The sequence below is a fragment of the Pieris rapae genome, chromosome 19 (assembly GCF_905147795.1).
Source record: "Pieris rapae chromosome 19, ilPieRapa1.1, whole genome shotgun sequence".
In the NCBI taxonomy this organism is placed as follows: Eukaryota; Metazoa; Arthropoda; class Insecta; order Lepidoptera; family Pieridae; genus Pieris; species Pieris rapae.
The window spans coordinates 7505981-7521141 of NC_059527.1; the positions used below are offsets into that span (position 1 = coordinate 7505981).

Sequence of the window (15161 nt, forward strand, 5' to 3'; positions counted from 1 at the left end):
TCAAAACCATTTCGAAATAATCTTTTAAAATGACAATTTCACTAACATGTTTTACTGGTAGTACAAGAGTTGAGAGTTGTGTCAAACATTATGTTTCAATTAGATTATTATTATTATGAAACGAAGATTTGTAAATTATATATGAAATTCCGATATCGATGTTTACGATAACATAAAAATGCCAAGTCAGATGTCGTGGGACTGCTCCATATATATTGTTGAACAAACGGGCAAAGCCAGCTGATATCAGTAGCAACGTAAATCTATTAACGGGATACAAGGTGCGCCAGTCTGCCACGCGTGACCATACATTGTATACGACGTTCATATTTGCTGCTATTTGCATAATTAATTATTTAATCCACACCCACGTATAGCAAATTTAATAAAGCTGTTTCTAAAAGCTGAGGTCGATAACATTTTGATTGAAGTGAATTTGCTTCGACGGATAACATCTGAGGTTGCCCAAAAGTCAACCGTACCAAAACGAGAAATTCAATTATGTTATTTAAGAAATAAATAGATCTGAGAAGCTCTTTCAATATTCTTATAATGATACATTTCTACGAGTAATATAACGTAAATAAGATTTTATATTAGTAAGAATTCAATGTCGAATCGATTTATTCTATTCAAACCGAGAGAAAAAAATGTTTTGTCAATTTATTCACAGCTAACTAATTAGCAATTATCAAATAATGCATACAATGTGCTGAATAACAATAAAATAACAAATGTATCTACTACGTAAGAAAATCAGGGGCTAAATAATATAAGTCTCACTCTTACATTACATTACACTTATATCGCTTGCCCCCGGAAGTCACAAAGCACTACTATTACGACTTTTGTAATGTTTTTTAATTTTCGACTTACTTGGATAATGTACTTTTTCTCCATTTTTTAACGGTTTATTACACCATGTATAAACCACGAGAATGTCCTAATTATATATAAATTATTACGTGTAAGTTCTGAATCAAATATTTAATCATAACAATGAGCTATTGCTATATAGATAATAGTTAAACATAAAATCTCCGTAATATCCGTGTTACGGATTCAAGCCATGGCACTTTAGGTACTTTACATCTAATAAATATTTAAATAACAATAAATACATATAATACATGATCCGAAGCCTCCATGACTTTGTAATTAACACACGTAAGCGTGATCCCCGGAAAAAAGTTACGAAGAAGGTACTTTATATCTTAAGAACCCATTTTGAGAAACGTTCATACATATAAAGAATCGCACAAAGTATTTGAGAGGAAGTTTATTTGTTTCCAGTTGCAATATTAGCAATCCAAGCTACGGAGGTGAACGTGAGCGGCGAATGGAAAACTGATCTCGGCTGGGAGGTGACATGCGGTTGGCAGACCTTGTCTAACGATACCTTGCAATCCGTGCGACTCTATCACAATGGCCAACAGTTTATGATATATAGGCCAGAAGTAAGTATATACGCATTTATATCACAATCTTAAAAGAAAATAAACATTTTATTCGACACATAAGAGTTAGTATTCTATCTAAAATGGCCATCTATCTAATTCATCAACTCAAACCTTTTTGTATAAGTATATTTTTTTATTTATTTAAACACTCCTGCCCTAACAGGTGAACAATAAGTGAATAAATTTTACAGAATGAAAAAACAAATAAGCATATTAAATTAATTACGAAAAACCAAATTACATAATAAAGAATGCAATAGATTTACTAACTACTATAGGCACTAACAAATAATAGAAGTTTTGCCAGTTCACTCAACGGACAATGAAAAAGGGCCGTAATCCATATATCGTTAACTAAATTGATACACCGCATCATAAGTGCCCTTTTCAGAAGATTTGTCCTAGCTGTTCTGATCTGTCCTAGGTACATTAAAGCTAAGGTACTGAAGTACTGGCGAATTACTGTACTTGCCATGTAACAATTGTATCAAGTACATCACATCCGCGAATTCTCGGAGTACTCTTAGTCCGTTGTAGCCTACAGAACTAAGAATAAATAAGGTCGGATACATGAGTGGATAATTGTTGATTGGATCTAGATAGATAGATATTTATATCGAATCAACAATATCTTTTTTTTATTGAGGGGAATGCATTTCCGTCCAGAGTGTGGGACTCGCTCTAAAAAACCCTAGCCACAAAAACTACGTCCCACCAATCACGTCACTGTTGGGGTAACTTGGTGTCGCTTAAGCATTCTACCAAGAAACCCCGTGACTGGCTGCTGCAGCAACCATATTCCATTACATTGACATCGCCTTAGAAGTCTATACTGTAGGGTTGCAATTTCTTGCACCCAACACGTGATTCGCCGCCCGAATCAACAATCTACTAATATTTAAAACAATCAATCCAATAAAAGGAAACATTCAAATAAAAAAAATAAGTCTTAAATGAATAAGTAAAACCTATTAACTTAAAAGATCTTTGACATTAATTCATTGTTTCTCAAAAGGGAAAAGATTGCTAATTCAATTCTTTCTTTACGTCTGAGAGGTTGAGTCATCATTTATTCACATTTTAAGTGCCTAATACGGGCCATCCGTCTTATTGTCGGTTCCTGTTCATTGTGGGGGTATGATAGTCTAAATAGATGATGGGATGCTTACAATTAACTCATAAATTGGTCATTTAGTGAGCGCTGTCTGCCGAGTCAACTGTGTAAAAATGCGACATAATTTTGCATGAAATTGGGAGAAAGTTGTCCAACGCAGTAAGAACCATACTTACATTATATTCTCTATATGAATATTACAAAGAAAGGTATATCTTTATAACAGATTAACCGAACAAAAACCGGACTGAATCTTTTACAAAAACTAGAATTAGAATGCTATGCATTACTATTGTACGCTATATTTATTTGTAAAATATTTGTAAACCCAGCTGTGTAAAGCCGAGACAGACTATTGTTATTTGTATATAGTGTGCTAGTTAGATAGTGTTAACGCGTTTTTTAGTCAATTAGTAAATGTTAACTTTGTAGTGAATCTTCTTTTGTCCTCGTTATACTTATGTAACCGATTACTAATATTAAGCAATATCATTTGTATAAGGCAAAATATAGACAACTCCGTTTTACCGAGTTATACATAACCGTTGAAATTATTACATGCAACCACGGATTACATAAAAAAAATATGAATTTACACCCCTAACATCAGAAAATCTCGCAAAATGTCTATAGGTGTTGACCGACGAGAGAGAAACTTTGCTTCATAGGATCTTAGATAAAAATAACCTATCCGCTTTCAGAAACATGGACCTTCGAAGACCGAGGTGTTCCGAGCTCCTGATCACTATATTAACATTGACTGTGCGGTGACCTCAGAGAGAGGTCAAACCGGAAGATGTGTACTCACATTGGAGCCTTATCAGCCACCATCGGATGATTCTACTTATACCTGTGAAGTCTCGGGCGAGAGGCCTATGTTCCGTATCGGCAAGATGGACTATCTTCTCAAGTCTCTAGGTATTATGTTTTAAATACCTACTTAAAAGTACTAAGTAGCTAAAATTTTGCAATCTGTGTAGCTTCCACTAAAAGTCTGTGCTCAGTTGAGGCATTTAGCTTGGAGATTGATTGGAGATGTTCGATTCGAAATAATTGTTATTTAGTAACACTGACGAATTTACCTAAAAATATAAATGAAACGAACCCATAAATCTCTGCCCTTATCAACCAATTTTGCTAAGCAATCAACTACCAAAATTAGCGTAATAAATAGTATAAAATATGTTTTATTTATTAAACAATCAAAATACAACAACCAAATATATAAAAAAAACAGTTGTTGAATTCATAGTCCTATAATCATTATGGCAGGAAAGCATAATATTTAGACAATACAAGACTCGTTTTACACAATATCTATTTACAAATGTATTTCTGTGCACTTTAGTATAAGTATTCGTCCCTTGACTGGGCTTGAGCCCAATGTGTAAACGTAACATCTTTTCAAAACATTTTCGGTCAAACCATTGAATACTGAGGTCGACTTACATTTCAGTAAAACGATGGTTATCTTAAAATCTCTACCGGCGTATCGTTTTATTTTGATTTCTTTGGATAAGGATATATACTTCTACAGTAGGTATAACATATTTAAATACTATGAAAGAATAGGGTTGAGTTTTGTTTGAGTTTTAAAAGTTTAAGATTCTCTTAAATGATACAGGAAAGAAAACAACATGTGTCATTCATCATTTGTCTTAATACAAAATTGTCAACATATACACAAGTATACAAAAAGGTATACGAAGGCAATTGGACTGATTTAGTTCTTATATATAAACATGTATATGTATAAAATTACATTGTATCCTCTTTTACTAACGTTCAGTGGTACCAAGTGATGCACGCTTAGAGATCAAAGCTTCGGAAGATCTTGCTTCTCCACGAGTGACGCTTAACTGCTCAACCGAAGGTCTACCAGCGCCCACGTTGAATTGGATAGTTGGAGGTGATAAGGTAATTAAACTACGATTGCATCCCCATCGTTTCAAAATAATGCCAGCTGTTATCTCAAGGCCTACACTTTACGTAGTGTACATAGTGAATGCCGGTTCGATCATTCCTCGAATAAACTTTTTAAGTTATACTTATTTGGCGCGTTCTGGAAAAATTAACAATGTAATTTTTTACGATGCACTCGCACACCGTCACGAAAAACCGACACCCTGTGTTAGCTATAGTCAACATTTTAGATTTATTGTGTTATTTAAATAAACTTTATTTAACTGTAAAATGAGTTATAAAAAAACTACCTGTATTAAATACCTCTTTTCTATTGTTAGTGTCTTTTTCTTAGAAGGGAAGGCCAGCGGGTATGAACAGGTTGCATGCCATATCAGCACCCGGCCTATCTTCCACGGAATCAATCTCATACCGTCTTGGCATATTTTAAATATTTTATGGATTTGTTTAAAATTACAATAATCACGTTTTTCAGATACAAGCAGATTTCAATCGACGTGAATGGAATGCGACCTCAAAACTGTGGCACGCTTGGTCGTCTCTTTCATACACAAGAACTGATCCGACACAAACAGTCACGTGTTTGCCAGAAATAACACGGAACAATGATACTATTAAAGGGAAACCCGCTGTGTATAACTCAGCTTCTTTAATAGGTAGGTATATCGAAAACGTTATGTAGATTTTCATTGACGATTAAATTCTTTCGATCATTACTTCGATTGATTGAAGTAATGCCTTAATCTTATAACTCAGTGTTTTGGTCTGCTTTTATGAAATTTTTTTTTTTGAGTAATAGGATTCAAACGGGCCGCAGGCTCGCTCACCTTAAGTAATACCCGCCCATGGACACGATATTGTCAGAAGAATGGGCACGGTCTTTTCTTGAAAGAGCCTAAGTCGAATCGGTTCGAAATAAAATATATGAAAATAAATGATTTTTACAATTATACCAGAATCCGGACTTAACACAATTAAAATTATAAAAAAAAAATTCTGTAATAGCAAAATACTTCAATCAAACCATAATATATGGTTTGATTTATGTATTTTGCTTTTTATTTTATTTTATTTTTGGGTTATAACCCAGCAGAGGTCACTGTTTGGATTCCTCTTGTCCACTAAAGTAAATATTTTTTTCAGGTTTCAACAAATTAATACTACTTACGGCAATCCTGAATCGTCTAAGATGATACAATCCAAGGATACTTAATAAAACACGTTATTTTTTTAATAATTTTAATATCGTTGTAAACGATTTACAGTTTTACAGGGAATCCAAATAATCAACCCTAACGACATTGTTTTCATACATACGTCTCAGAAGTCTACCAAAGAAAAGATATATTACAGATTATATTAATAAAATAAAATTTCTGTCTTTAAAGAGCTATTATTTTGTTTTGACGTAATAAATATGAATAGAAAGAAGAAGAGACGAATAGTCTGTAAATGTTTTTATCAGAAAGTAACTAGACGCACTAATTCAGTTCAAATGGATATTTGCATTATCTTTACTTTGGTAACTAAAAACAAAATACTCTGGCGCTTATTAAATAAATAATCAAAAACGATTTCAGTTATAACAAACTAAAATACTATAATAGTAAAATTAGAGGTAGTGAATAAAAACTAAACGCAATATATATTATTATGTCAATTAATATGAATGGAGGAAAATTTCGGCAAGTATTCTTTAAAAAATATTACTTATACTAAAAATATTGAGTAACTTTACTACGTTGCATAAATTTTTACAGATACAACATATTTCGTCAATGAGACATCTAAAAAACACCCTAAATGTTATGTAAATAATAATAAAAATATTATAAATATCTATTTAAATTTACATACTAATTTTCCTTCTCGCTACTAGGTGGCAGCATTATGTTCTAAACTTGGAACGCAATTATAAGTTCTTTTATTTAGTGATATTTTACACTTAAATCGGCCATAACTTCGGCATAAGTAAGACATAATATTTTTAATCCCAATATTCATTTTTCTTTTAATGCTATTCATAAAACTAATTTAACTCCTTTTCTCACTTTTGTCAGAGACGAATGAAATAGCAAACAGTTAAATAGCAAATTTAATTGATATTAGCCGTTATATTAGTAAGGATTAGCACACAGGCTAAAATACAAAGCCAAATAAGAACATTTTAAAGGCTTTAATTTAATATTTATAAAGCGCCATCTGTTGGATAAGCAAAAATATGTTTATAAATATTAAATACATGATAAGAAACTGCAAAGCAAATGGTGATTTCCAAAAGTCAACTGTCAACAAGTGCCCTCCTTTATTCACTATATACTATTAAAATTAATTTATTTCCGATTCTGTGACTCATTATTCAAACTCTTACAGCGCCAGCGCGGATTCCGCTCTAAAGTTCTTATGGTGTAATTTCACAATTTGGCATTCTGATCAACAATAACCGTGACAAAAGCGCCGGTCACGTGACTTTGTTTATATTTGGAACTAAAACTAAACTCAAAACACTCCCGCCAAAAAATTGTGGCATTTGGTATTGTGATAGTGACAATTGACATCTCATTTTAACGTCAAATTGAAAATTGCTATTTCCGCAATGATTTCGTGATTGACAATTGATTTAGCCATTTTTTAACCTGAGTTGAAGTTCTTTAATAGGAAAACATTCTTGGGGAAAATTATATGTAATTCGGGGTAAGTTTGTAATGAATAATAAATATACTAAACATTTAATAGGAATTAATACAGATTTTTAATAATAAATTTATCTGTGAGTATTATACTTAGTAAAATAGAACTTTGTTGTTGTAACAGAAGGCCCGTTTTCATGTTTAACCTCTATTTCATAGGCTAAACTTTCCAATATGACCCGTCGATTTGAATGCTCAAATTTTTTTTGTAGATAGTACTCACCATAAGAAAGCGTTTTGTAAAGTATTAAGCTGCGGAAACTTACGGTTCATGAGATATATTTATTTATACTTTCCATACAAATGGACAAATATCATTCCATAACACGCCATAACACAATGAATTTGACAAATGACTGATGTCAAACATCAACCATTTCACGTATCGATTAGTGAAGGGTTCGAAAAATTTGACGTATCGATACTACTAAACTTTCCAATATGGACCATAGATTATTTGTAACTTATGATCAAATTAATTATTTGTAATCAAAAAACTTAATTATTATCTAATTCGGTTAGGTTAGGTTAGTATATGAATATTTTTTTTAATAACATTTTATTTAATAACTAAGTACCCAACACCGAATCAGAGCACCCCACTATCCACGTGGTCTTGTCTGCCCTACCCCTAGAGTGTATATAAATAATCGGAGCCGTTCAAAAACCGAATTATTATCTAGTTCGGTTAGGTTAGGTTAGTATATGAATATTTTTTTTTAATAACATTTTATTTAATAACCTAAAAGTACCCAACACCGAATCAGAGCACCCCACTATCCACGTGGTCTTGTCTGCCCTACCCCTAGAGTGTATATAAATAATCGGAGCCGTTCAAAAACCGAATTATTATCTAGTTCGGTTAGGTTAGGTTAGTATATGAATATTTTTTTTAATAACATTTTATTTAATAACTAAGTACCCAACACCGAATCAGAGCACCCCACTATCCACGTGGTCTTGTCTGCCCTACCCCTAGAGTGTATATAAATAATCGGAGCCGTTCAAAAACCGAATTATTATCTAGTTCGGTTAGGTTAGGTTAGTATATGAATATTTTTTTTTAATAACATTTTATTTAATAACCTAAAAGTACCCAACACCGAATCAGAGCACCCCACTATCCACGTGGTCTTGTCTGCCCTACCCCTAGAGTGTATATAAATAATCGGAGCCGTTCAAAAACCGAATTATTATCTAGTTCGGTTAGGTTAGGTTAGTATATGAATATTTTTTTTTAATAACATTTTATTTAATAACCTAAAAGTACCCAACACCGAATCAGAGCACCCCACTATCCACGTGGTCTTGTCTGCCCTACCCCTAGAGTGTATATAAATAATCGGAGCCGTTCAAAAGCCGAATTATTATCTAGTTCGGTTAGGTTAGGTTAGTATATGAATATTTTTTTTTAATAACATTTTATTTAATAACCTAAAAGTACCCAACACCGAATCAGAGCACCCCACTATCCACGTGGTCTTGTCTGCCCTACCCCTAGAGTGTATATAAATAATCGGAGGCGCGGAGGAAGAGCAGCCCCCACCCGCCGTAACAAAGCACAGGCATGAAATGCCTGTGCTTTGGTACGCAAGGGTGGAGGGGCTGCGTTTTCCGTAGCGCCGGAGCCGTTCAAAAACCGAATTATTATCTAGTTCGGTTAGGTTAGGTTAGTATATGAATTTCTTTTTTCTAAGAACTGTTTCTGAAATCATCAATAAACATATAAAAAACTAATATAATCATAACTAACTAATATCATATTATTATATTATATTTGAATAAAATTCAAGTTTTTATTCTAAAAAAACTATCGACAAATTAAAAAAACGATTTTGATGCAAAATGTCACGTCTCTAATAACTAATGGAATCTGTATGGCTAAAGTCCTTTGCCTTTCCCATTAGGGATAAATTGAAAATAAAAAAAAATAAGCAATGGAAAATGTACGATTTATTTACGAATTTCTATACATTATACAGGTTTAAATAATCTTTATTAATATTTAGACGGAACTCCGGCAGAAAAAATAACTTGGAGGTGTTCCATTAAAGGTAAAGAGACACTTACATAATCAGTATTATCAAATTCAGGGACACATTTCTAAATTGTTACCATTCTAGCCTTAAAATTTTAAACATGAATATCTCCGTAACTATGGGTTTCCGCAGGTTGGGATTGACACAGGGGGTATTTCTCCATCCCCTCTTCCATCTCCCATCAAAAAAACCTCAAAAATCGACGGGTCATATTGGAAAGTTTAACCCTTCAATTGATAATAAATGATTTGTTACCAAATTTCAAATATTCAGGTTTGTTTGTAAATGTTTGAAAAGTTCGCAAAGGCAGTTGTAAGTGAAATGAGTTGCAGAAATCACGGATTATCAGAATGCCTAAGAACAGAAATCCTTTTTTTACTAGTGCCACAATAAATATTCAAGCACTTTTCGGTTATATGGAACAGACTTAACTTATTACAGGCAAATAGGTGAGCCTACTGCTTCACGACATGGTTCTATGGCCTTTGGATGTGATGGTTTCCTCGTGATGTTTTCCTACAATATTGTAAATTCATTTACATTATTATTATAAACATTGTACTTGAAATTGCCGTCATACATTTAAGACAATTTTCAAAAGTTGATTTATATTAAAACTTTCATTAAAAAATTTGAGGCGCATTTGATATTGCAAATCCAAAGTTCAAAGACAAAAAAATCCACCACTATACTATCTGTAAAGTAGCAAATTAATTTATCAATATAATATTTTGGCTCCACTTCTTTACATTATATTATTTACTTAACAGTAGTAGATACCGGGATAGATTAAGCAAGCATACAAACGGGGCTGGCCAAGAATCTGTTAATTCCAGGAGAAGACGTGACTCTCCTAAAAAGATGGCAAATACTATACCTAGACCAGAGAAACTAATCTAAAATCCAGTTTCTACAACACATACGGTGCCCTTCAATGGAATCCCACCCAACCCAAATTAACCTCAGAAAATATCTGATTATGGCAGATAGCCGATTGCAGATGAACGTGGAAAATAAAACATTTTATAAATTTATCAACATAAGGATTTTTTCAATATGTATATTATTTTAATGTTTATAGTATGTATAGTAAGGCGGTGGGATGATAAATTAGACATTGTTCCAAGCGTGATAATTTTAATGTGTCTACAATAAAAAAATATGGGTACAGCATTGTATTGCATCGCACTTCTATTTGCAAAAATGATTGAAAATTTTTATCGAAATTTACACAACCATTAGAAATATATAGGTAAGATTATTTAAATAGATAATTTAAAAAACATTAATTAGCAGCAAATTTTGTTGTGCTTATAAAAAAGTTTCAAAAACTCGGAGTGAAAGGTTACAAACTTTAGTATCTTATTCAAAACTAGCTGACCTGGCAAACGTCGTCTTGCCAAACTACTACCTTTAACTCAGCGCCATCTGTTAGAATTGTATCAAATAATAAACAAATGTTAATGTTATCGTAATTTTAGTAAGGATGCCTATTTTTTTTGAAAATGAAATATAGCCTATGTCACTCAGGAATGATGTAGCTTTCCAACAGTGAAAGAATTTTTCAAATCTGCCAAGTAGTTTCGGAGCCTATTCAATTCATACAAACAAACAAACAAAAAATCAAACCTTTCCTCTTTATAATATTAGTATAGACTAGCATTTATAATTTCTGTTCATACTTATATATGTTCACAATAGCATTTATTTCTTAGCAAACATTATATATAGATTAGACGTCACATCAACCTAGTAAACTCGAAGCAAACAACGAACATTGATGTGACGAATCGTTAAAATTAAAAACGAGACCGTTGTAAGTGATCTTAGAATAATAATTTTTAAAATATTTACAAATTATAAATTCTAGTTTGTAAATATAACTGTTAACTTCGTTTTATTTTTCCTCCAATTAATCTGTTGCGATATGTTTGAATTTCCAAATAGCACATACACTAAACACAATAACGAGCGTTGTAAGTAACAACGCTCGTTATTGTGTTTAGGTATATCTATATGAATCTCATTGATAACAACATAACTAAGGAATTAAGCACGCGAAGGTCATATAAGCCACATTAAGAGAGAGACGGTCATCACAACTCCAAGTACCTGAAGGAAAATATTATTGGAAGATGAGTTTGTTTAGTTTGTATTTCCTTGATCTATGACTCAATAATTCCATTTTCAATAAACTCATACTCTAAATAACTTTATTCATATTATAGAGTACACTTCTGAAACTCAACAGATAATTGACTCTAAATTTTAATTTACTACCAGTTCGCAAGTCAAGGGTGTAGAGCGGGCGAGAAGAACTCTTCAGTTCTACGCCCTTGATTTGAGAACTGGCAGACATTAGAAGCATTTAGTGTAAATGATTTTTGACTTTGACTATTATTAAAATTATATTATTCTAACGAATGCATAGTATTAGGTACTTTAATATTAACACATCCATACTTACAATTTAAAATATTATCTTCATTAGTAATTGAAATTTGAACTTATCTGGACCATAACAATGCCGTAGGTGACAAAAGTGGAAAAGATCTGTAAAAAAATTAAATGTGATAAACATACAAAGCAATTCGTATATGCTTAACCACTATATAAATCTAGTGGTTCAAATGTATATCTGTAGCTGCATTCCATGATCGTACATCGAGTCGGAATAAGAAAAATCATCCTAATCACCGCGACGCCTGCATTCTACATCAAAGCGTTTATAAAAAAAACAGCTTTCAGTAGAAATATTTACAAACCGATACGATTTAAGGGAATTCATATATACAAAGATAAGGTATAAATAAAAATAAGCAAAACAGGCTTTTAAACAGTAAGCATGTAAGGTCAGAAAAAAAACTACACGTACTGGTCCAAGCAATTCTCGAGAAACTGTAAAGAAACCCATCGGAGTCGTTTCAGGATAATTGATTAACACGACCACTTGAAATATGTCAACTTCTAACGGAATCTTCTCACCGACCGGTGTGACGAGTCGAGATAATTCTCCTACTTGAAGCCTTATAACGTCCACCTGTATAATTTTTACAAATATCAATTACCAGATCGTCTGATTTAGTCGTCAAAGGTTAGATATTATTAAAAGGGCCTTATAGCTCACATTTCTAATCTACAGATATTCTAAACTTTTATTTAAGAATGTAAACAATACAAGATACATGTTGCATGTTTATTGTTAATGTTACGAACCCCTATTAACAAATTCAAATTACTTTGATAATATTAGCGGGAGTCATACTTTGAAATTCCTTGCTCTAAATTTTTCCATATGCATTCATAAAAGTTTACAAATTCTAATAATAATCTAAAAATGCTTTGTAACAGTTACCTCTTTGCTTATTTGATCCGATGCTTCCACATACAAAATAACTCTAAATATATGTAATATCAGCCAAGCGAATTCTACACAAGACTTCTCAGTTTTATGTTCACAATCTGAAAAAGATTTTTAAAAAGCATTACAATTTTAAGTTTGAAAACATAACTCTAGATGGAACTACAACTCTAAAGTAATTACGGTGACATATCCTGTAAGAATTTCCTCATTAAGATTACAATAGATATAGATAAACACAAAGAGAAAGCAGTATATAGGGAAAAATAACATTCACAATCAATAAAAGATATATGACGCAGAAGTGAACATAACCAGGCTTAAGCATAGGCTTGCTTGATTTCTCATTTAGCTTAAACTCAGCTTAAAAACATTGAGCGCAGGAATGGTGCCTAAATAAAGTGAGTATCCTGCGGGTAGCAGTGTTGGCCTAGTGGCTTGAGCGTGCGACTCTCATACCTGAGGTCGTAGGTTCTATCCCCGGCTGTGCACCAATGGACTTTCTTTCTATGTGCGTAACATTTGCTCGAACGGTGAAGGAAAACATCGTGAGGAAACCGACATGTCTTAGACCCAAAAAGTCGACCACGTGTGTCAGGCACTGGAGGCTGATCAGCTTCTTGCCTATTAGATTTAATGATCATGGAACAGATTCAGAAATCTGAGGCCAAGACCTAAAAAGGTTGTAGCGCCACTGATTTTTTTTACCTGTCGATGTAATCGCTGCTGCGAAGTTGGAGACAGTACCAACTAAATTTATTGTAATCATTGAAGCTAAAGTCACGGCCAATAAATTCTCGGATGTATTGAATTTAAAAATCATGTTACATGTGCTCACGAAAGCCTTGCTTAGAGCACAAATCGATAAACGAATATCACACATCGGGGGTTTGGGCTTTTTATCTGTGGAAATAAAATATTTAAATTGCCTTACTAATTATTTTTTATCATTAACTGAACTTCTCAATGAGGAGTTATTTCTATGGTAATAATGACGTTTTGTTCATTCATTCATTCATTGTCTTTTGATTCGAGGGGGAGGGGATTAGGGGTTTTTTTTATCATTTTCAAGTATACTTCAAAAGTCGAGTACGTATCGAGTAGTATGATAACTGTTTTGGGTCATGAAAATCAAATGTGCAATATGTAAAGAAGTATTAGAGAAAAACTTAGAAATGACATATAATAATATATTAATATTGCGAAAACGAGTACTCACGACAAAAATAATATTCTTAGACCCGAATCTACGCACTTCAGGATCTAGATCCTGTACGATATTGATGATATTATCTACCTACATAATTCGAGAACCTTTTCCACGCCCCACTTGAACTTGTTAACTGAATCGACTTATTAAAATACTCTGTGTACATCACTACACTTTTGTATCATTATTTTACAAAATGACAGTAGCTAATGTCAAATCAGGAATTGATTTAAAATTCGCGGTATAGTCGTAATAAGAACAAGATATTTATAATAACAGCATACAGCCCAGATTCCGCAAAACAAATTTTTTTCACCATGAGGGAAGTTGATTTATATATTCCAAAATGCAGAATCCATGGTATAGGGGTACGTAACAGACGTAAATGGTGCGAGATACATACCTGATTTAATGTCAGCAATAATATCCATGAGTTCATATTTAATTGTTTCCATGTACTTATGAATTTCAAATTTAATAAAACTCGATTTTAGCTCAATTACACTTTGTAAAAGATCCATAATGATATTTAGAAAACAATCCGCAAATATGTCAACTGAAAGAAAAAAAAGTGCGTGCGTACAAAGTACACATGTCCGAAGTGAAACATCTTTGTGAATTAATAATTACTAAGGTAAGCCTTTTTTTTCAATAAATAAATAAAAAAAGGTAAAAGCCCGAATACTCCATGTATGTATTTGTATATCTCTATTCACTGTACGTATAAGTGCTAATAATAAGTATATATAAATAAATTAACTGGTAAACGAATACACAAACCAATATAGCATGTATTATTTCTCAATATCCCTTATTCTCTCTCTCGTTTAATCTTTCTCACTATAGTTCTCTCCCACCTCTCGCTCCATGGCACTGTGCGTGATACGACAATCGCTCTATCTCACTTTTTCTCTCGATCTTTCTCACTTGCTTGCTCCCCACTCTCACTCCATCGCTAGTTGCTTCATGCTACGTTCGCCTTGTCTTACTCTGTCTCAATCGGTCTCGATCGCTCTCTCTCTCTTTTTCGACACTTCCGTTGCATACTTGCGTGACGTTACATTTGTAAAAATTTTACCCTCATGCGCCTAAAGAAGTTTTACTTCAAAAACAAATTTCGTTTCAATATTACGTTTTTATTTTTTCAAGATTTTTTTTAAATGAAAAAACGCAACGGTTAGTGAGTGAATGGCAAAGGTGGCATTCTGTAGTTTCGGAGACCAAGTGGCTGTTTCAACGAAATAGTAGTAAAAATGCTCAAAACTAAATCGTTTCTATGTACTCCTTACTTTTTAATTTTTAAAAGCGTTAAGGCTTGGGCTACAAAATATGTAATTTATTAATTTCTATTAATACTTCAATTA

At 32.7% G+C, this 15161-nt stretch overlaps 1 protein-coding gene and 1 long non-coding RNA gene across 2 annotated transcripts in view; one reads left to right on the forward strand and one right to left on the reverse strand.

The window, feature by feature from the left end:
• Positions 1 to 5731, forward strand: part of LOC110996919 — a 42484-nt gene extending 36753 nt beyond the window's left edge. Inside the window, exons 2-6 of the mRNA XM_045632433.1 lie at positions 1294 to 1457; positions 3276 to 3492; positions 4364 to 4491; positions 4973 to 5153; positions 5641 to 5731. Coding sequence (XP_045488389.1) covers positions 1294 to 1457; positions 3276 to 3492; positions 4364 to 4491; positions 4973 to 5153; positions 5641 to 5690 — 740 coding nt within the window. The 3' untranslated portion in view covers positions 5691 to 5731. The remainder of the gene's footprint in view (positions 1 to 1293; positions 1458 to 3275; positions 3493 to 4363; positions 4492 to 4972; positions 5154 to 5640) is intronic.
• Positions 5732 to 11215: 5484 nt separating this feature from the next.
• Positions 11216 to 12974, reverse strand: LOC123690010. Its single transcript, XR_006750857.1, has 4 exons — positions 12582 to 12974; positions 12102 to 12266; positions 11694 to 11779; positions 11216 to 11338 (listed from the first exon to the last, which is right to left on the reverse strand). It is a non-coding gene; the product is annotated as an uncharacterized LOC123690010 (long non-coding RNA).
• Positions 12975 to 15161: the final 2187 nt, after the last annotated feature.